The 24,082-nt window shown below is 44.0% G+C and overlaps 1 protein-coding gene across 1 annotated transcript in view; it reads right to left on the bottom strand.

The window, feature by feature from the left end:
• Positions 1 to 23,696, bottom strand: part of RNF207 (ring finger protein 207) — a 53,007-nt gene extending 29,311 nt beyond the window's left edge. The window contains exons 1-3 of the mRNA XM_075604966.1: positions 23,611 to 23,696; positions 20,419 to 20,609; positions 3,517 to 3,649 (exon numbers count right to left, since the gene is read on the bottom strand). Coding sequence (XP_075461081.1) covers positions 3,517 to 3,649; positions 20,419 to 20,609 — 324 coding nt within the window. The 5' untranslated portion in view covers positions 23,611 to 23,696. The remainder of the gene's footprint in view (positions 1 to 3,516; positions 3,650 to 20,418; positions 20,610 to 23,610) is intronic.
• Positions 23,697 to 24,082: the final 386 nt, after the last annotated feature.

Here is a 24,082-nt window from a genome sequence, read left to right as displayed (position 1 = left end):
GTACCAATGACGTAGCGTCAGTTATAGATTATTTAGAAGATTGAGAGCTCCCCTCCCTGACAGAGGAGGAAAACGCTAGGCTGAACGCAAAAATAACGATAGAAGAATTGACGGCAGCTGTAAAAGCATCTAAAACTTCCAAAGCGCCGGGCCCAGATGGATTTACAAATGTCTATTATAAGAAATTCTTACCGGTATTATCCACCCACTTATTGAACTTGTTCAACGCATTTTTGGAAGGAAGCCCTAATCCACCTTCAATGTCAACCGCAAATCTGGCCATAATACATAAAGAAGGAAAGGACCCAACCCAGTGTGGAAGCTATAGGCCAATTTCATTGTTGAACAACGACCTCAAATTGTATAGTAAGATATTGGCGAACAGACTTAACCCTATTCTACCGAGATTAATACATACGGACCATGTCGGGTTTGTCTCGGGTCGACAGGCCTCAGACAATACCCGTAAGATAATTAATATAGTCGACCATGTCCATCTGACAGGATCAAAAGCAATGTTACTGAGCTTAGATGCAGAGAAGGCATTTGACAGAATTGATTGGCTATTTTTAGACCAAACATTGCAAAAATTTGGCTTCAGAGACTCTTTTTTAGAGGGAGTCTGGGCGCTCTATCAAAATCCGTCAGCCACGGTCAGACTCCCAGGAGGAGTCTCTGAGAGGTTCCAAATTAGAAATGGAACATGGCAAGGGTGCCCCCTGTCCCCCCTCCTTTTTGCTCTCACAATCGAACCACTAGCGACCAAAATACGGAACAACCCAAACATACAGGGTATTATCATTGGAAAAGTACAGTACAAAATTTCCCTATTCGCTGATGATATCATTCTAACTTTGACTAAACCCCAAACTTCCCTTCCGAACCTCCAAAGGGAACTGACGGAATTCGGAAAGATATCAGGATATAAAATAAAGAGCGACAAATCAGAAGCCCTAAATCTTAGTCTCCCAGACCTCGAAGTAAAACTACTCAAACTAAATTTTAGCTACAGATGGTGTTCTTCATACATTAAATATCTGGGAATTAATGTGTCAAGACAATACCAAACTTTATATCGGGACAATTACCCGAAGCTCTGGGAGAGGATCAAAAAAGACCTAAATCAGTGGGAAGGTTACCAGATTTCATGGATCGGAAGGATGATAACTGTCAAGATGAATATACTCCCAAGAATGTTGTACTTTTTCTAGACACTCCCGATCCATGTTCCTGGCACTGAGTTGAAAAATATCCAAAATAGGTTGTTCCACTTCATTTAGCAGGGGAAGAGACCCAGAGTCGCGAGATCGGTCCTGCTGGCATCAAGATCCAGGGGGGGCCTAGGAGTCCCAGACCTGCATAAATACTACCTAGCCGCACATTTAAAGCAGGCAGTAATGTGGAATATAGATCCAGTCCTTTTTTGCTGGGTAAAAATAGAGACTCAATATGCCAAGATGTCTTCCTTGCAAGCATGCCTCTGGAGCCTGGACAGAGGAGATAGACATGCCCATAACCTTAAACTACAGGCCTCACTACACACGTGGGAAGTCTGGGCGAAATGTAAGATTAGATATGGCCTGTCTTCACCCAGCTCCCAACTGATACCCATCCTCGATAACCCAAAATCCCCCCCGGGATGCGGTTCTAAGCTGCTCGACCAACTCAGAACAAGGGGAATTGGGGCGATTGCCGATCTCTTAAGCCTTGGGAAGCTCCTGAGCTATCAAGGTCTGAGGGCCAAATACAAAATTAGAGAATTGGACACGTTCAAATATCTTCAAATCAGACATTTTATTCGGTTAATATGCCCATTCCCAGAATTCCCCACTCTCACCAAATTTGAACATCCCTGCAAAGTCAATACCCACCAAAAAGGTCTTATATCGGACATTTACCTTGAACTAGAGAAATTGACGGCCCCCTCACAGCATGACTATATGCTCAAGTGGGCGGCAGACCTGAATATAATGGTGGAAAGAGAGATCTGGGAAGAAATCTGGCAGGTAGCCTCAGAAACTTCCCTATGCACTACAATTAAGGAAAACATTTATAAAATCCTGTTTTGCTGGTATCTTACCCCAGCACGTTTAAACCAGATCAACCCTCTGGCATCAGATCTATGTTGGAGAGGCTGTGGTCATAGAGGGGACATTGTCCACATCTGGTGGTCATGCCCAGAAATTGTAAAGTACTGGGCCAAGGTCCAAATTTTGATAAAAGAGGTCACCGACCTAGAATTACCTATTGAACCACTGACCTTCCTACTGGCCAGGCCAATGACCGACATTGTCCGACCAGAAATTAATCTCCTTTATTCTCACCGCGGCTAGATGTGAGATTGAGGCCTCCTGGAATAAAACAACAACACCAGCTACGAGAACGATAAAAAGGAGAATCAGTGAGGTAATGCTCATGGAGCAACTAACTGCTACCCTGAGACAAAACCTATTCGCATTTTACAAGGTCTGGGAGCCATGGATACTCCTTACTAGAGAAAGGCAACCCGTCCCAATCAGATAAAAACCCATCCCCTCTTGGGAAGAATAAGGGATAAAGGAATAGAAGGAGCTAACACTCTAGTCACTGTCTGGGTCGGGACCCCAACAGCCAGGATGGAGACCCACTCCATCATCCCCTCTCCACCCCCCCCCCTCCCCTCCCCTCCCCACTGCCTTCCCTCTCTGAAGGCACTTCCTTAACTCGACAACTCAGGTTGTCATTCTGTTTCCCAAAAAATGTTAAAATGTCTCTGGATTAGGCAATTTGGCTTGTTTTGTAACTATTGTTGTATTTATGCCTAATAAAAACATTTGAAAAAAAAAATAAAAAATAAAACGTACTTTTGATATCCCATATTTGAGATTTCCCCTTTTAGTATTACCGGGATTATCCGTCCCCTATTATCACATAATAGGGTATTTTATTGTAGGATCCATTAAATAGGCCAAAAATGTGTCTTTTTTTTCTTTCTTCTAATGGCGTAATAAAATATATCATATTTCAAAAAAAAAAAAAAAAAAAAAAACCTCTGCTATAATATCCTGAGAGAAAGATAGGTCAACAGGGGAGAATGATTCGGTAAAACCCTACCTTTTTGCAATGGATCCCTATTTAAGTTCCATTATCCGTTCCTAATCATTTTTTTACAAATTTTTATCTCTGTGCCTCAGGCGCTAAATTAAATTGTTAGTTCTGTGGGCAAGGACTTGTACCTTAAAACTTACCTAAAACATATGTACTGCACTGTGTATACCATAACTGCTGTACAAGAGAATGTACATACTTACATAGTTAATTTGATATTTTCAGTACCGTAAGGAGCTGAAATGCAAAACAACTTTGACTGGAGGTTCTTCAACACTAACAAGGTTAAAATATTGTTTCCAAGAACCGTGTACATGAATAATTGCCTTTGGGTTACTTCACTGTGCTTCTTTATACTGTAGGTTCTACAATCAAAATGTTCAGTGACCTGACCAACATTTTGTAAAGCATTGATATCTTTTAGGTCACCTGTTTCTTGCATTCAAAGTCACAGTTTGCACACTGGACCACATCTTCACAGTCAGCAGAACTGTCCACCAAGAACTTAAGCAGTTGGTCTACTGGAGGTAGACCATTATTTCCCTTCACTACTGACTGGTGTCTGTGTAAAAGAAAAGGAACAGAACATCAAACTTAATTTCTTATTGAGACCTGTGTCCCTAGAATAAAAAATAGCATAAAAATACATTCCAATTACAAACAGGTTAATAAAGCAGAATTATTTAAAACAGTGTCGTATTTGAAGATTTCTAAAAGAACGAAGAGGAAGGGTCATTTACCAAGTGAAACCCCAATTATAAACGCAAGAAACCAGGTCACACAGTATTTGTACCCTCTTATAAATATTTATTATTTGTAATGAGCCTAAAGTTGCCTACATACAGTAATACCCATTCTTCTATGGACAGCTTCCCAATGTATGCTGAAAAAAGCTAAAATGACTTGTTAAGTGTGGTAGAAGCAAGGTATTTTAACCATATTGTTAAACTCTTACACCCCCAGATCTCTCAGCATCACCCAGAACAAGACATATTCCACCATCCCTTCATGTACTATATCTTTACTGTGGCTTAGTTATTGTAGACCTTTAGTATACTGACATATCAGCCGAGTGATTCCGAACACTGGGGTTCCGCGAGGCAGTGTCCGGGCTTCCGCGATAATTTGCTAAATTGCATAACCCCTGACGAAGTGACGGAGCATAGGGTGGCCTACGCCATTGTGACCTGGAGATGGACGTTCAGCAGTGATGTCATCAGGGGGAGATGTCGAGAAGAGTCGTGACCGCGAGAACAGGAGAGGAGAGCGAGCCAATGTGCCAGTGGCACAGCTGAGCATATATGAGAGAGAGGGACCAATGAGAGGAGAGGCGGAGCGGAAGTGTGTCCTCCGCGCAAGCGGAGATTGGGTGTAGCGGAGCAGGAGACAGGTGCTGGCAGAACAGCAGATAAGTTGAGTGGAGGCGGATATTGCATGCACTGTGCGCACATCGCGGGCCGGCGCCATCTGTGCACGTGCGCAACCGGGAGGCGGGGCCCTCCCCTTCAGTACTAGGCGGCATGTTGTATGCGTGCCTGCGCACATTGCCGCTGACGGCAGACGCGGGTCCCGACGATGAGTCACAGGTAGCGGAAGCCCTGATTGCAGTCCGAGGTAAGGCGAGAGCGCGCCGTAACTCCTGCATTCTTACAGTACCCTCCTACCTTCAGGAGCGACCTCCGGGCGACTCCAGGAAGGCTTGAGAGGCTATCTCAGATGTAACCGCCGAAGAAATCCGGGTGCATGGAGATGGTGATAAGGAATCCAGGACCATTCCTCAGGTACAAAACCCTTCCAGTGCACCAAATACTGGACCGATCCTCTGGAGATCCTGGAGTCCACTATGGATTGAATTTCATATTCTTGTTGCTCCTGTATGAGTAGAGGTGCTGGGGGTGATGAAGAGTAGGGAAATTGAGAGTTCTGGAAGACTGGTTTCAGTAGGGAAACATGAAACACTGGAGGAATCCTCATAGATGGGGGAAGGCATAGGCGATATGCCACCGGATTGGTACAAAGGGATAATGTAATTGAAGCGGGAAAAAAGGTGTGACAAGCGAGCTTGTCGAGCTCCTAGGTGACGAGTGCCTTCTATGTATAGCAGATTTTTGTGGTCAGTTAAGATGGTGATAGGGTTCTCCGTACCTTCAAACAGGTGCCTCCATTCTTCGAGAGCAAGCTTGATGGCCAGGAGTTCACGGTTACCCACGTCATAATTCTGCTCGGCAGAAGCAAATAAAATTGAAAAAAGGCGCAGGGGTGAAGCCTGGCCTGAGGTGACTTTCTTTGGGATAAGATGGCTCCGGCCCCAACATCAGATACGTCCACCTCCAAGGTAAATGATAGCTGTGATCTGGATGTATGAGAATGGGAGCAGACACAAAGGCTTTTTTAAGATGGTCATCTCTTGAGTCTAGGCGCAAAGTTCATCTTTCCTTTCTTGCCTTCAAATACTTTCTGGGCAAGCTACCCTTCTATCTGAACAAGCTCCTCACTTACCATCTGAGATCTGACTCCAAAAGACTGTTCATGGTCCCAAGGTTCAGCAAAGTATCCGGCCGCTCCTCCTTCTCTTACCGTGCACCCTAAAACTGGAACAATCTACCAGAGACTCTCACAGCCACCACCAGTCTAAGTTCTTTCAAAACTAAAGCTGTCTCATATTTTAATATGAGTTACATACGGCTATAATACTGTAGATACTATCTCTAACTGTGCATGAAATGTCTTTTAAATAATGTATACCCTGTTCACTTATGTAACTATGTATTGCAACCATGTATTATTTGTCATCTTAACTCTATGTCCAGGACATACTTGAAAACGAGAGGTAACTCTCAATGTATTACTTCCTGGTATAACATTTTATAAATAACATAAGTAATGTACTGACAACTAGGAAAACAAATTACAGACAGATATAGAATTTTACATTTCCCATTGTAAACCAACCATGCAGATTAATAGAAGATATGGTATATGAAAACATTCAATTCAGTGTTCAAAAAAAAAAAAAAATTGCGGATAAATGTGGACCCCAAGCACCGCGTTATAACGGGGTTCAGCTGTACTGTCTTTGGTTTCTAATTGAATCTAGTACCTTTTTGAAAAGATTAACTATTTACGGACACATTTTGCTACATTGTGTTTGTGTTAATTACATTTTTCTAGTAAACAGTGGGCCAGGACTCCTGAAGATAAGACTTTAAATTATTCTTGGTGGTGGTGGCGGCAGCGTAATTGAAGTGTAGTGTGATTGTTTTTGGGTAGTTATGGTTCATTTTTAGTGTCCTCGGGGAGGGGAGTGAGTCGGCTGGATATCTGGATGTTTTAACCTCTTTCACATACACAGTCATGTGCTCACAAATAGGGGCGTTCGTTACAACATAGATTTGTGTTAATGTATTGCCACAAAGAGAGGTTTATTCTGATGATACAATTTAGAGAAAAAATTGTAACTACTCAGGTTTGTTCTGAAGAACGGCAACATTTTAAGCTCCTAGTTATAGCCAATTTAACAAGTAACAAAGTTTAACAAATTTAACAAGTAATCTAGCACACATGTTTAACCAAAAAGAGGTTCTCTGTACAGTACCTAAGAGGCAGAAAAAAAATAGATAATAATGCAAAGAAGCAAAAGGTACTTTAGGGTTGCCAGGTGTCCAGTATTGAATGGGACTGTTCTATATTTGTATACTGTCCAGTAAAAACTTTGTGGTAATACTGGACATGTATGCGTCTGGTATTGCCTCTCTGGACATAGTGACCTTACCGTTTTAGAAGGCTGCGGGATTTCCCCGTGCAGGGAGACAGCAGGGCTGTTACTAGGGGACTGGGCAGCTTCCACCATCCTTATTGGCTGCATTACCCAGCAGCAGCCAATCAGGAGGTGGTGTCAGGAGCCTGGGGCCAAGGGGAGGAGGAACCAGCATGGAGCAGAGAGAGGTGAGATGTGTGTGTGTGTGTGTCGCATCTTTCCCCATTGTGTCCAGTATTTTTGGAGAAGCCACCTGGCAACCATATACTTAATACATGTTTCAATACCACCTAAATTTGCCATAACTCCTATTGACATATGTCATATGTATATAAAGCAAAATAAATTGATACAGAGAAGCTGTATGTGCCAAGGGAAAATACTTCTTATAGTTTTCCCCAACAATTTTGATAAGTGAACTTCATTGCATTAGTGGGCTGTAACAGTATTGCCAACCTAACCCCATGTTATCGTGACATTTCAATACAATCTCTGTTTTGTAATCCCATTTTGTTTCTGTAGAAAATGGACACTTGAGAAAACAGTGCTGGGCCAAGGGCCAATGATGGCAGTATTCCAGTTATGTAAATGTAAACGGTATTAATTCTGGTTCCACAAACACATTTAACAGAGAAGAGGGTATTGATTTATTATTTTGAGATAATCAGTATTTGCCGAGGTGACTTGAGTAAAAGAATAAATATGAAGACATTGGCAGCTTGATATGCCCCTTATCACATTCCTGCCTAGTGTTTGAGCTCTCATGCCTGCATTCTGTCTGAGCTAAAAGCAGAACTACTGTACTTCTGCTGCAGCTGTTCAAAGCCAAAGTAATTCTGATTAGGTATATTACATTTCAGACATGAAAGCAATGTTATAAACAAGGGGATATGTTTATCTCCAACTTTGCATGACCTTTATTCTAGTAGCCAAATAAAATAACAAATTAAATCTTTATGTCCTCGATGTTTTGGGGAAATCAAAACACTCTTAAAAATATTCAGCAATCCTTTTTTCCCACTCGCTCAATACATTTTATGAAATGGGCCACAAAATAAATACTTTCAAACTCGTTAGACTGTCCTGCACATTCGTGACGTTACAGAAGGAGGAGGTGGATACTGCTATTATATTATAAACACATCCAGAGTACTTCATACAAAAAAATTATGTAGAAATAAGGTATATTAAAAGGATTTATTTTATGTTTGGATGGAAAGGCTACAGATTTAAAGCAGCAACGTGATTCAATTGGTGAATAAGATAAATTACAGTGTAAGTATTATTGTTTATTTAAAAGCAGCAAGAATCTGAAACCTAGTGCTTTATAGGGTTTTAAAATCAACACATGAAAAACTGGAGGCCGTGTTTGCTGAAGTCCCAGATCCATAACCACATAGGGTAAATTTCATATACGCGTATATAATTCCATATCATATATATAATTCCATATTCTGTTTAGGCTGTTTTCAGCTAAAAATCTCCATTGCAGTCTATGGGCATTTTTGACCGAAAAGGGCCCAAACGGCAGCTTTTGCAGATATAGAATTGCCCCCTTACAAGCTTTCTTTGTGCTGGATATCGTTAGAGAAAGTCAATGAAGCATCAATTCTGTAGGATTTGATGCACAAAAAAAAAAAAAAAAAAACGTTTGAGGATATTTGCCAGAGGTGTTCGGGTTTGAGCTGATGTGTTTTACGTATCAGAATGAGAAAAATAAAGGGCCGGCACTCCAGTGGACTTTCGGGGGAAGGGTGAAGGTTTGTTGAGAGATCAATGTTTCGGTCCCTATTTGGACCCTTGTCTTGACCTCTCAATAAACCTTCACACCAAAAGTCCACTGGAGTGCCAGCTCTTTACTTATCTCAGCGAACTCCGATCCTTGTGGAAGTCTGAGCACCCGTGGCAGTTACTACTGGCCAACTGTTCATGCTCCTTTTGTATTCATCATTTTACATATCCTAAGGCAGTACTGTCTGCCCAAGATCAGCCTCTCATAAGGAATATCCATACAGAAAATATAGATGAACGAATTACAACTAGGGTCGATAATTGTGTTAAAAAGATTATTGATACAGGTGTCTCTTTGTCAACAGTAACATTGAGGAGAGCATATGTAAGGGAGATTGTAATAGCCTAAATTATAGAGGCACATCTTTTCAATTGTCGAAATGTAGCAGGCAGCACCCCTTGTGTTTCACGGACTGCACAGCAATATTTACAATGCATTGCAGGCCTCTCAAATACTGAAGGAGTAAATAATAATAACTACAAGGCAATCAGAGTGCAGAGTAAGTGCTGGTCACTGATAATGCTGTAAGATTCTTCCATATTTCTTAAATGGCCCCTTGATTGTAAATTGCAGTGGTTATCTGAAGATGTGCATCTTGTTTTTCTTTTGCCTTTTTTTATTCCTCTTCTACCAAGGTTTCACAGACTGACTTGTGAATGTTATCAATCTTTAGTAACCATCAAAGATAAAATGTTAGTTATGGTCTCGTAATAAAAAAATACTAATATTTCACTATGTTTATCTTAAAATAGATTTAACAAAAATATCTTGTGTAAAAAAAATCCAAATATCGTATTACAAGTTTTGTTGCTCAACTTTCATGAAACAATAGAAATTTGGCAAAGTGGCTGTTCGAGCTCTTTTTGGCTGAAAATCCTACAACACACACCTACAAATCCTCCTCACTCCTGTTTCTTTCCATGCTTCTCCCCTTTTCTTATGGGGATATCTCGCCCAATCCTGGGCTCTGTCTAATTCCTACATACTCTCATCTTCACCTCCTACTTTCAACTTGTCCTCTTTTTGGTGTTAACCCTTCTAACCTCATATACATCCCGGCCTACATCCCTCCCCTCTCCATTTCTATTGTGCCCTTTAGGATACCCATTCCCTTTCTAACAAGTTTCAGTACATGACGAAGTGACCACGTGTCACGAAACGCGTAGGGAGGAGGAGCTTAGTCCTTTGAGCCATCTCAGCACCCGTAGCCTGACCCCAGGGAGAGCCTCCGGCAGCACTGATGTCACACGCCGAGTCGACAGCGTGTCAGTGTGCAGGGATCCTCTCCATTGCGGCAGAAGGGTATACAAGCTGCGGACGGCATTTTGAGCAATACGGTCCAGTATTGCACCATGTGAGTGTTTTTATCATTTGTAAGTGTTTTTAGTTTAATAAAGGTCACTTCATACTACACTATATTGTGCCTATCCTTGTCACATATCGGTGGAATTCGCAACGAGTTAACCACTGACGACATTGAAGATTGAGGTCGCCTCCAGTAAGCAGTCTCCACGTGGGGTTCGTGAGAGGAGCAGAGGAGAAGGGGAGCAAGCACAGATCCTCTCAACTGTCTGCATTGGCGTCCATTATGTGAGTAGTATTCCTCTCACTCTCAGATAGGGCTCTGATTGCAGAAATACGCTGCGCAATCAAGTGTGTCTTGTATCTGTCATTCCAGACGGTGTATCCATTTACAAGGACATTATCCCATCTGAAGCATCTATACCAAAAGCCCAATTACTATCTTAAATACCAGAGACTGCCTATAAGATCACGGTATCTTGGACTTTAGCGCTGGGGACTTTATATTGTTTGTTCAAGTTTCAGTACATGACTTCTGTCTCAGTCTCTGCTCTTTTTTTGTTAAAACTGAACCTTGGCTCTCAGTCTGACTCTGCACTGGAAGCTGCCCTCTCTTAAGGTGGTCTTTCTTTCTCCAACACTCCTTGCCCTGATGGATGGGATGTAGCCGTGGGGCTACTCTCCTCCATCTGCTGCTACCGGCCCTTTCCTATGCCTCCTCTCTCTTCATTTGAGGCTCACATTGTCCAGCTTTTCTCTTCTCTCCTTCTCCAGGTGGCTGTCATCTATCGCCCACCTTCCTCTATTCATTCCCCTTCCATCTTTCTCTCTGACTTTGAATCCTGGCTTTCCTTCTTTCACTCCCCTTCTCCTTGGGGACTTCAACTGCCATATTGATGACTCATCTGACGGGCTGCCCTGCTTTATCTCCTTATCCTCTTCTTTTGACCTTCCCCATGGACAAGAATGGATGCTATCTGGAACCGATTTTCACTTAAAACTGTTCTCTGATTTCTCCATTTCCCCCTTTTTTCTCTCTCTAACCATCACCTCATCTCATTTACTCGCTCTCAATTCTCCTTTCCTCCACCACCATCTAACTCTCATTTCTGCAGAGACCTGCGTTCCATTAACATACTGGCTCTTGACTCCACTTTGTGCTCCTACCTCTATTCTCTGTGCTACTCTAGTGACCCCAACAACCATGTCCTGAACTATAACTCTTCCTTATCCTCCCTTCTTGATTTACATGCCCCCTCTTCTCCACCATTGTCATTTTTTTGTGGTGGGGATCATGTGAATCGTATAATATAAAATGTAGAACAAAAACAGGGAATATTTTTAACATTGGATTCTCCAGCATAGCCTTATCTAAACATTTAAGGGATTAAGGCATTCATATGTTCTATGTAGTAGTTGAGAATATTCCTTTTCATAACTCTGAGTATATGGATTCTAGATCCAAAGAAAGGAGTGGAGAAAGGGAAGAGAGAAAAGCAGACGAATCACTACCAAAAGTAATTCTAGCTCTTCTTATATTCTCTACTTACTGAACATAACTGTACTCTGGTAAAATGTTACATATATGAGATATAGGATAAACTGGTTAGCAACTTAACCAAGAAATGTTGCCCCACACTTTCACTGGGTATTTCCTCGTTCCCTTGTCCCTCATTAGGTCTTAAGCTTCCAGCGGACTGGGCCATAGACTCAGCTTCCAAGGTTCAGACTCTAGTTGTTCCGCTTCTCAAGTCCCTTACAGCTCAGCTGTAAGGATTCTGCTCCTGGGTTTGGCTGGAACTCACCCTTACAGGGCTATTCAGTTTCCAGACAAGCCCTCCCTAAACCTGCAATCAGGTATCACCTGCTTCTTGATGCCTCCTGTGCAGCTCTGGCCTGATTGGCTTCCTTTGCTATTTAGCTGCTACCTTTCCCCCAGGAAGTTGCTGGACATAAACTTTGCAATACCTGTTGCAAGTAACTGTGCTTGTCACAGACTCTTCTGTTTGGCCTGGCTTGGCCTCCTTGTGCCTGTGTCTCTCCCTTCTGACCTCCTGCTTCCAAGGCCTCCCTGCTCGGTAGCCTCAGTGCTACTCCTTGTTCCTGGCAGTCTCGTCTCCACCGCGCTGAAGCAGCTCGCTGATGTCCTCAGCGTCTCCTGTGGCGTGTCTGCACTCCTGGTTCCCCATGGCCTCCTCTCCTCCAGTTCCCTCCTTTCATAAACTCTGCTACACTGTAGCAGGTCCGCTCAGTTTCCTGCTTTCTACGCTGAAGCGGCCTAACTCCAGTTTTCTACGCTGAAGCGGCTTGGCTCCAAGTTTCCTGCTCTCTACGCTGAGGCGGCTTGGCTCCAAGTTTCCTGCTCTCTACGCTGAAGCGGATTGGCTCCAAGTTTCCTGCTTTCTACACTGAAGCGGGTTGGCTCCAAGTTTCCTGCTCCCTACTCTGACACGGCTTAGTTCCAGTTTCCTGCTTTCTACGCTGAAGCGGCTTCACCCAAGATTTCCTGATGACGACCTCGGCTTGTGACCGCGACCTCCGCTCCTGTGCCGCCTACCCCGACCCCGGCTTGTCTATGGATTACCCTGCACTCTCCAACCCTGACCTGGCTATGTTTGACTATGGACTACGCAACCCAGAACCGGCTTTGTGGTCTAAGGTCAGTGTTTTCATATCCCCACTTCCGCCCTGGGGCTCGGGCCCGGTTTGTGGTGAGTACGATTGTTACATCAGCACAGCCAAAAATGGCAGCTGAATTGTATGGCACAAGTTTATATTGCGAACCGAGAGCGGAGCAAGTGGAGGAGGGGGGAGGGTTGAGTCCTCCCATGGCCAGTATGGTCCTTTTGGGGTCTTCCTGAAACTCTGCTACTATTCAAAGTGTCCTTTCATAGGTACTGTAAAATCTAAGATAATCCATCCCCTCGGAAGGAGACTCGGAAGGGCAAAATATTTGGCCCATTGGCAAAGCTGGGTCGTATCTTTATGTCCGTCTGAGCAGGGTTCAGGGTCGGCATCTAGTCCAGTGTTTTACCTCCTGTTAGTCTCTGTGCTCCAGACGGGGCTCTGCCTTCTCCCATTTGGTCTATATCCAGGCTATTCAAGAATCCGTCGGTCTCCTCAGGTATTCTCAGCGAATGCGGTATACCATTTCTTTGTACAGTTAAACTGAAGGGAAAGCCTCTCTTATAGCGAATACCTCTCTCCCTCAGAAGGGTAGTTAATGGTTGTAGACCTCTCCTCCTGGCAACAGTTCTCCACGATAGGTCATTAAAGACCTAAAGTGAGGAATTTTCTAAGACCATGTCCCCTTTCTCTTAGCAGCAGGTGATAATATGTTCATTAGTCAAGTAATGATGCAGTCCGATTATAATATCTCTTCTTTTCGGGTCCTTGGATCCCTGGCCTAGAGCCCTATGCACCCTGTCCATCTTTAAGTCCCATTCCTCCAGAGCTGGATCTATTGATGTGAATGATCTGTTCAGGTAGAGGTTAAGGTTTTCTGTTGAGATCGATTCAGCGATGTTACAAATCTTGATGTTTTGCCTTTGCTCCCTGTTCTCCTGATCCTTTTGGTTATCTTTTATTTTTTTTAGTTCCTCCATTAACTTGAGGACTTCATAATCCGTGTTGACCTGGAGTTGAAGGAATGAATCTATTTTTGAAACTCCTTGACTGCTTTATGAAGGTCTGACTGGAACGAGTTCTGCAAGACCTTGAAAAGATTTTCTAGGTATTCTCTGGTAACCGCTCTACTCCCCTCTCTCTCAGCTCCAGATAAAGTGAGCATGCTCTGCATTGCCGGGTCCACGTTGAGCTGGCTTCCCCCAAAAAACAACGACACCTCCAGCGCCCTTGGTTTCTTATATTTCAGGGACATCCTGTGTGCTCCTGTATGACTGGTAGTCTTGAGGTAAGTTTGGCAGAGTTATTTAGGTTGTTTTATGATTTTTATTCATGAAAGTCCCCGGAGCTCCTTCAGCAGACGTCCATGCATGATGACAGCACATACGTGCTCATTCTTGCCCTTCTAAACCCAGACCTTGGCCACACACGCATGCTCTGTTCCTGCACTTGCTCCTCTGAATGCCTCTGGAGGAAATCTGATACTCTCGCTGATTTCCTCATCTACAAATATATCCTATTCCTCTCTCAGGCTAAACAAAATCTACTTTTCATCACTAATCAACACTCACAAGTCTAACCCACGCAGCCTCTTGTAGTAGCTCCAAAGTACTAATCACTTGGCTAGTACTATACATCTCATATGCATTTACCATAACCCCTTGCAGACACACTAACCAAAACACCCTCCTACTCTCTGTAAGTTCACCCTACTTACCAATTAGATTGCAAGCTCTTCAGGGCAAGGACACTTTTTCATGTTTACTTTTATGTCTATAACGCTTTTTCCCATTATGGGCCTCATGCAGTAAGCCCCGATACAAAATTTTCGGCACGAATTGCGAAAATGTTTTTTTTGGGCGATTTGCCCTCGCAGTATTCAGTAAGGGCCGAATCCTTCCGATCCCTGCTGAAGCACTGCGAAAGCAAAGCTGCCGATGACCTGTGGCGATACAGCCTGGCTCCCGATAAGGCTCCCGATAAGCCTTTGGTGCCGATAGATGTTTGCAGCTGAGAGAGACAAGCCGCTCTCTCAGCGCAAACATCGGCACCAAAAAAAGTATTTAAAAACAACTTTTATTCATAGTGTACATGTGCAGGGGGTCTTCGGAGCTGAACCGCGTTGGTTTGAGGTCCGGGGACCCCCTGCCCCCCGAGATACAGGCCCCTTTATGAGGTGCCGGTATCCCTCGGCGTTTAAAGGTCCCGATCACGTGACCGCGACCTGTAAACAAACCAGAGGGATACCGGCACCCCATAAAGGGGCCTGTATCTCGGGGGGCAGGGGGTCCCCGGACCTCAAACCAACTCTGAACCAATCAGAGTAGGGATGGAGTTCCCACGCTCTGATTGGCTGGCTTACCATGTGAGTCCGGCCATGTGTCATTTCATGACGTTTTCTTAAAGGCAATAGCAGCAAAGCCATTCTGATTGGCTGTGCTGGAATTGCCTTTAAGTGACGTCATCAAATTTTTTCACATCGGCCAAAACACATGGTTTTCACGGCCCAATCAGGGCCATGGGAACCATATGACGACAAATGTGACGTCATAGGCCTATAAAAGCCTATGTCGTCTCATTTTGAAGCCAGACGCCGAGGAGGAAGGACCTCCTCCTGAAGATTGAAGACCAGGGCGTGGCACCGGACGTCAAGAAGACCCCGGAACAAGGTATTTTAATACAGATTCACTAAGAATAAAACTAGTACAACCCTTGATTGTCATGTTTTATTATTTTAATGTTTAATTTGTTTGTTTTTTTTCTTTTATGGGTTCCTGTTCCTGGATCGTGTCGTGGATTGTTTCGTGGATTTCTTCGTGGCTTGCTTCCTGGATTGGTTCCTGCACTTGTTCTTGGATTGGTTCCTGGTTTGGTTCGTGGATTTGTTCCTGGATTGTGTCGTGGATGGTGTCGTGGATGGTGTCGTGGATTGGTTCGTGAGTAAGCTGATCAACGGGAGTCGGTGGGGGCAAGTAATGGTAAGTTAAATAAAGAAATGTACTTAATGTAACTGTTTTTTTTGTTGCTTTTTCATGTTTTCATTTTTTATAATGCATATCATTTCTTCCCACTGTATGTATGTCTGTATGTATGTGTACAGATATATATACAGGGTAAGAAATGATAGTGCTGTTAAAGCTTCTAATTCTGTATTGTTAATCATTGTGGCTATGCATTGATGTGTGCTAAATGTATTTTATTTTTAGACAGATGTAAGTTTTGGGCTTCCAGGCCGTACAGTAGGATATGGAAAGCCTTGCTTTAGTATATTGTAATTGTTGGTGTACTTTTGACTATGTTTTGAAGTTGTTCTCTGTTAGGATAGCTTTAGTTCATTGTGTAATTGGTATGGATGGTATTTTAATTGTTTAGGGATGTAAGTGATGTGTGGTAATTCATTGATGGTGAGATTATTGGATTAAATAATATACTTCTTGTGATGTATGGCGATTTGAGTGAGATTATTGTATTGTTAACATTGATTTGCAGCGTGTACATGCAGTTTACATGTTATGCTACATGTATACACTGTAAATGCAATGTTTTATGAGGCATGTGAGCCTACAGATTGAATGATTAAATGGAATTTGGTTAGGCAATTGGTTTTTATTTCACTGAGGATGTTATGCATAACTGTTGTAGGCATTGCAGGATGGCTTCACCCCTTAATTACCTTTCAGGTTAGTACCCGATAAGGTGATTAAGGGGTTCAGTGTTATGTTACTGGTATTCAAATGTTTTGGCTATTTATTATTTTGGCAACGGACACCAAGGATTATGCTGGTGATGGAGACTTCTTATTGATGAGGTTAGTACAATTTAAATCACTTTATTACCGTATTGAATGTGTTTAATAATGGCCAAATAATGTATTATACCTATGTGGATAATATTTATTTGGCTCATTATTGTACTGTATGTGCTGGGGGAGGGGGTATAGGCCCCAAGGGTATTTGGTAGTACTCCCCTGTGGATAGTCGGTGAGGGTGGTTGGGCCTCAGGGTTGGGGGGGTTAGTGGGAGAGGGTATGTGGGTGATGGTGGGTTAACCCCTTAATGACTGTAGCGGTTAATAACCGTTATGGTGATTAAGGGGTTAGGGGACATTACATAGAATGTTTTAATTATTGTGTCTGTTTTGCAGAAGCGGATGGGGCATGGGCAGGATGAAGATGAGGATGGCCTTCATCGTGGCAGTGGGACATGGGTGAGTGCTATATGTATTTAAAGTCTTTATTGTTGTGTATGTATTGTAAATGGACAACTGCACTATTATCCATTTGTGGATAATAGTCATTCTGCCCATTACTATACTGTATGTTAGGGGGGTATAGGTGTTGTTGGGTATATATATATATAGCTCTATGACTAAGGACTATACCAGTCCGAAACGCGTCAGAGTGTGTATCCCCTGTACCATGCTGTTTCAATAAAGAATATTTTTAAACTACACCTTGCTGGTCCTCTACCCTATTTGGCTGTGCACCGCAGGAATCTTTGGATTTCAACCCCTACGTGAATATTGAGCGTGCTGCACGCTGCATTGGAACAAGCCTGCTGTGAGTATATTTCTCCCTCGCAGGGATACTGGATGACCTGGAATAGTGCTGCAGCTTAAGGGTTTGGTATGGCCGAGTCCCATATAACAACGGTATGTTATCCCTTCATTTTATTATGACACATGGACTATTGCCATTACACTGAGTGTCTTCTTGCTGCATTCATATAGCACTGGGTCTCATTATTCTACCTGCTGGCTGATACAGGTTCCTGTCACCATGATATGTGGACTTATACTCATTATTGTCTAAAGGTTCAGAATTGGATTGAGCACTGTGATTGGGACTTATGCCCCAAACCACCGACTATGTGTATTTAAAGTCTTTATTGTTGTGTATGTATTGTAAATGGACAACTGCACTATTATCCATTTGTGGATAATAGTCATTCTGCCCATTACTATACTGTATGTTAGGGGGGTATAGGTGTTGTTGGGTATATATATATATATATATATATATATATATATATATATATATATATATATATATATATATATATATATAATTATTTAATTATTTATTTAATTCGTTATTGTGGGGCTGGGGTGTGTTTTTTTTATTATTGTGGGTAGTGGGGGTGTGTGAAGGGGGCATTAGCCCCAACGGTGGTTGTTTAGGGCTTGCGGGTGGGTAGCGGGAGGCCTTAACCCCTTCAGGACCGTAGCGGTATTAACCGCTACGGTCGTGAAGGGGTTAAGTGCCCCCGCATCCCCCCCGCAAGTCCTAAACTCACACCCAGGGCCAAATACCCCCCTCACCCATCCCCGCTACCCACAATAAAGCTGGCACGGTGGGTTAACCCCTTCATTGCCTTAGCGGTTAGCCGCTAAGGTAATGAAGTGGCTTTTAAATGCCTTTTTCCTGCCTCGGATGCATGCCGGGGGGCTCCGGTGCGGGTATCAGCTCCGGAGACCCCCGGCATCAATCACAGGCAGGAAAAAGGGCTGATTTTTCCTAAGTGTCGCCCTTGCCGATGCTTCTCCTTCAGCAAGTTGCCAACTTTAGTTGGCGGGCTGGATTGGCCATAAAATCTCCAATCTGGCCTGCCGATCAGCACAGAAAAGCTGATCGGGGCTTACTGAATTCAGGCGGGAAAAAAAAGTCCCGATAAGTAACTTATCGGCAGCCGGGTGGCGAAAAAAATTTTTTCGGAAAAAAAGTTGCCGATAATTCCCACTTATCGGGGCTTACTGAATCAGGAGGGCAAAAAACGGCTATAAAATGCCGAAAAAGCCTTATAGGGGCTTACTGCATGAGGCCCTATGTCTCCTATTATTTTGTCATGCATATTACTGCTGTGAAGCGCTATGTACATGGATGACACCATACATGCACAATTAACCCCTTTTTCAGAATACTCCTTATAAAAATTTAAAAGCAGTCAAATGTAAATATGCAAATCCAGATGTTGTATGTCTCGGTGGACAACATTTTCTAGTGACACCCTCTTCCATGTATAATTATGAAGTCCACATTTTTTTTTTTTTTTTTTTTAATTTTCTTTTTTTCCTTTATTGGCGTCTTGCAAGGTATATACATGTGGAAAATACAGGTAACAATCACACCTTAGTAAATGATTATAGGTCATAGGCACATGACAATGAATTATTTTGAGACGCTCAATAAACCTTTTTTTTCCTATTTTAGTAGTAAAAAGATGGGGGACAACGAGGATCGGGTAGATAGTTGGGAACGACATGGGGATGAAGAGGGGAGGGGAAGGAAGGGGGAGAGGGGAGATGGAGCGGGGGCTGGAGTGGGTGGGACTCCCGGCCCCCCCCAGCCCGGGGGAAATTATGTCTGGGCCAGTGCTTGTAGTAGAGATGGAGCGCCTGAGCCTGGCCAGGGTTCCTAGGTTTTATAAAACTGAGGCATTCTCTGCTTCAGCATGGCTGTCAATCTCTCCATGTTCATGACCATATCTATTCTCTTTATGACTGTTCTTCTGGAGGGGGCTTTTATTTGTTTCCAGCCCGCCGTTATACAGCACCTAGCGGCCGTTAGGATCGCTGAGGTCAGTCTGGCCACTGGGGCGGGGAGGTCTTCAATTGGTCTTCCCAGCACGTAGGTCAGGGGGTCCAGGGGGATCTCCAGTCCTAGGGTTTCAATCAAGAGACTCTGGATCCTAGTCCAGAACCTCTGGATCTCTGGGCATGCCCACCAAATATGGGGCATGTCCCCCCTTTGACCACATCCTCTCCAGCACACATCTGTGGTGCCTGGGAAGATCTGGCTCAGTCTACTCGGGGTCAGGTACCATTGGAATAGGATTTTATATATGTTTTCTTTGGTGATTGAGCAAATTGACGTTTTGGTGGCAGCTTCCCGGATGTCCTCCCAGTCCTCAATATCTATTGGGACGTTTAAATCCGCGCTCCATTTTTGCATATATGTATGTGAGGGTGGGGGGTGGGAGGCCTCTATAGTTCTATAGATTTCAGAGATTAATCCTCTCTGGTATTCCCCCTTTAGGCAGAGGGTTTCGAATCTGGTGCGTACTGGGAATTTATGGTTTGGAGATAGAGCTCGCAGGAAGTGCCTTATCTGCAGATATTTGAAGATGGGGAGGTCTGGGGAGGAGAGTTTGTTTTTGAGCTCTTTGAAGGACAGAACCTCATCGCTTTCCAGCAGATCCGCAACCACTCTGATTTTTAGGTCCTGGAATTGACCAAATTGAGTACGGGAGCACCCGGGTGGGAAGTCCGGGTTCCCGAAGATGGGGGTGAGTTGTGAGGGGGATGAAGCTAGGCCATGTTTCCCTTTGGTTTTAGTCCAAGTAGACCACGTGCACCTCATCGCCCCATGCTCAAATCTCAGGGGCCTCCTTTCTTTGTGAGCCTGAGACCATAGTAAGGCCGGGAGGGGGTTGGGGCCGCGTGGTGGGTTTCTATCTCCAACCACCAGTTGGAGGTCGGAGGGTTATTCCAGACCACCGCCTGCCTTAGCTGGGCCGCCTGGTAATATCTGACCAAATCAGGGGCCCCCAAACCCCCCCTCGTCCTTGAAGCCAGGAAGTCCACACTTTTAATGTATAACTTCTGGAACTACCCAATAAGTTTTGGTCAAGTGGGACCTCAAAATATTACATTTACTTCCTGGTAATAGGTGACCTGTTTATGTGTGAACATTGTACAGTAAAAGTACAACATCTGTATGTGTGGCATCCCCTCTATAACATCAGAAATATTGCAGTGACCTAAACATTGAACCAACAATCTGAATCTACTGTAAAGCCTCTGGAAACCACACATAAAATAGTCTGCAGAGAGGATAATTCCGGCCGTAGTCTCTTACCCACAAAGAGGGCAGGTAAGGCGACCATCTATAGCACGTCCTCGAAGGCAACTTGCACAGAAGTTATGGTAGCAGTCCAGCAGGCAGGGATGTTCATATTGCTCATGGCACAAGAAACAAACCAGTGGGTGGCAGTTTGCTTTATCCAAGTCGTGTAGGTTTTCCAGAGGAGAGAAAATCCCTCCAGACATCTGTATGAAACCAACAAATTAAGCAAAATAAAAACTTCACATAAACCTAGTTATTTAGAAACTAAATTATGAGAGGAAATGTCCACTGACTTTGTTTCCCGTTGCACTTAAACATCAATATTACTAATGTATGAGTATGTAGCTCAAAGAGTTAAAAGGAGGAATCCAAGCAACTTTTTTTTTTTTTTTACACAGGATTGAAGCAGGGGGTCTCTGGAGCTGAACCCCATTCATTTCAGCTCCGGGGACCCCCTGCTTCCGGAGATACAGACCTGTATGGGAGGTGCCGGTAGCCGCCACACTAGGCTAGCTGGGCTTTAAAGTATAAAGCTCCCGTGTCACGTGGGGCAATAGGAAGCCGAACTTGATGACTTCACCGCTTCCTATTGGCCCGCAGGGCACAGAAGCTGTGAAACGCCACCATAACATGAACCCATGGTAGCCAAGCAGAGCGGCTACTAGCACCAATTACGAACATAAGTATCTCCGGAAGCTGGGGTCCCCGGAGCTGAAATTAAAGGGGTTCAGCTCTGGAGACGACCTAGGCTGGCATATTAGCGTAAGCGTTGGGCTGGCATATTAGCGTAAGCGTTAGGCTGGCATATTAGTGTAAGCGTTAAACTGGCATATTAGTGTAAGCGTTAGGCTGGCATATTAGTGTAAGCGTTCGGCTGGCATATTAGTGTAAGCGTTGGGCTGGCATATTAGTGTAAGCGTTCGGCTGGCATATTAGCGTAAGCGTTGGGCTGGCATATTAGCGTAAGCGTTAGGCTGGCATATTAGCGTAAGCGTTGGGCTGGCATATTAGCGTAAGCGTTGGGCTGGCATATTAGCGTAAGCGTTAGGCTGGCATATTAGCGTAAGCGTTGGGCTGGCATATTAGCGTAAGCGTTGGGCTGGCATATTAGCGTAAGCGTTGGGCTGGCATATTAGCGTAAGCGTTAGGCTGGCATATTAGCGTAAGCGTTGGGCTGGCATATTAGCGTAAGCGTTGGGCTGGCATATTAGCGTAAGCGTTGGGCTGGCATATTAGCTTAAGCGTTGGGCTGGCATATTAGCGTAAGCGTTGGGCTGGCATATTAGCGTAAGCGTTGGGCTGGCATATTAGCGTAAGCGTTAGGCTGGCATATTAGCGTAAGCGTTGGGCTGGCATATTAGCGTAAGGGCTGGGCTGGCATATTAGCGTAAGGGCTGGGCTGGCATATTAGCGTAAGCGTTGGGCTGGCATATTAGCGTAAGCGTTGGGCTGGCATATTAGCGTAAGCGGTGGGCTGGCATATTAGCGTAAGGGCTGGGCTGGCATATTAGCATAAGGGCTGGGCTGGCATATTAGCGTAAGCGTTGGGCTGGCATATTAGCGTAAGCGTTGGGCTGGCATATTAGCGTAAGCGTTAGGCTGGCATATTAGCGTAAGCGTTGGGCTGGCATATTAGTGTAAGCGTTGGGCTGGCATATTAGCGTAAGGGCTGGGCTGGCATATTAGCGTAAGCGTTGGGCTGGCATATTAGCGTAAGCGTTGGGCTGGCATATTAGCGTAAGCGTTGGGCTGGCATATTAGCGTAAGCGTTGGGCTGGCATATTAGCGTAAGCGTTAGGCTGGCATATTAGCGTAAGCGTTAGGCTGGCATATTAGCGTAAGCGTTGGGCTGGCATATTAGCGTAAGCGTTGGGCTGGCATATTAGCGTAAGCGTTGGGCTGGCATATTAGCGTAAGGGCTGGGCTGGCATATTAGCGTAAGCGTTGGGCTGGCATATTAGCGTAAGGGCTGGGCTGGCATATTAGCGTAAGCGTTGGGCTGGCATATTAGCGTAAGCGTTGGGCTGGCATATTAGCGTAAGCGTTGGGCTGGCATATTAGCGTAAGGGCTGGGCTGGCATATTAGCGTAAGCGTTGGGCTGGCATATTAGCGTAAGCGTTGGGCTGGCATATTAGCGTAAGCGTTGGGCTGGCATATTAGCGTAAGCGTTGGGCTGGCATATTAGCGTAAGCGTTGGGCTGGCATATTAGCGTAAGCGTTGGGCTGGCATATTAGCGTAAGGGTTGGGCTGGCATATTAGCGTAAGCGTTGGGCTGGCATATTAGCGTAAGCGTTAGGCTGGCATATTAGCGTAAGCGTTGGGCTGGCATATTAGCGTAAGGGTTGGGCTGGCATATTAGCGTAAGCGTTGGGCTGGCATATTAGCGTAAGCGTTGGGCTGGCATATTAGCGTAAGCGTTGGGCTGGCATATTAGCGTAAGCGTTGGGCTGGCATATTAGCGTAAGCGTTGGGCTGGCATATTAGCGTAAGCGTTGGGCTGGCTTATTAGCGTAAGCGTTGGGCTGGCATATTAGCGTAAGCGTTAGGATGGCATATTAGCATAAGCGTTAGACTGACATATTAGCTACATAGGTTGAAAAAAAACAAATTTCCATTAAATTCACCTTATGTTAAATTTAGACGACAGATACTAATCCGATATTTGTATTTACAGTATATTAATCCATAGGAAGGCAAACAATTATATTAGACTAAGGTTAGACTGGCATTATTAGTGTAAGGGTTAAGCTGGCATATTAGGGTTAGGCTGGAACGTCTATTTATTCTGTTGCCAGTAAAATAAGGCTCAACAAGTCCAATATTTATCTCGCTGCTGGTTAAATAACGCAAGTGTCTTATATACCCAGCCCGCCGGGTAAATAGCCTCTACTGTACCTTAAATAGTATATGATATTATTACTTCACAATGCAAGGTTAGTGTGAGAGCTTGAAGGATAAAAGATTGATCTTGCAGCTTCCAAGAAACAGAATCAGAGGTACTGTAGAAGTAGAAGTTTCAAATCAACTTTTTACATGATCTTCATGTCCTCAGTCTTCCTTCATACTGCACACAACAGTGCAATTCATTTAACATGCAAAACTCAGAATAAATGAGTTATACACCATTGTGCATATCCACATTATAAAGCTTAAATCTGATCCAAGTTACCATTAGCTATAGTAATATAGTAAAGTAACTCACCTTCTTCAGAGAGTTTTGTTCTTCACTTTGTCCCTCTGGCAGTTCCAGTGCTTCCCCTGCCCCTTGCTCTGCCTGTCCCTGCTTCCTCTGAGAGAGTGGAATGACAGAAATGTAAGGGCTCTCATCAGGGCAAGAATAATACCAGTGACGTGAAGACAGTAACCAGAGCAGCATTGCCAATGCAAAGTAGCAACCATTGAAAAACGTCTACCTTCTTTTATAATGTAAAAAAAGAGAGAAGAAATATTACTTATTTATTGCAGACTTGCTACAAATGTGTCACTTGTTTGTTTCACGAATCTTTCAACCTAGACAATTTCCTTAACCTCTTCACTGCCAATGCATTGCAGCCTGCACCGGCAGCGCTGGGGTTGAAGATATATATTGGGTAAGAGATTGATTTATCTCTGCCTTTAAATTTCCACTTTTTGCCAGAATTTTGCAGAAATAGCTGTATATAAAGGGCCACGTG

Source organism: Ascaphus truei, chromosome 6, assembly GCF_040206685.1.
Source record: "Ascaphus truei isolate aAscTru1 chromosome 6, aAscTru1.hap1, whole genome shotgun sequence".
NCBI lineage: Eukaryota > Metazoa > Chordata > Amphibia > Anura > Ascaphidae > Ascaphus > Ascaphus truei.
This window is presented reverse-complemented; position numbering and strand designations above follow the sequence as displayed.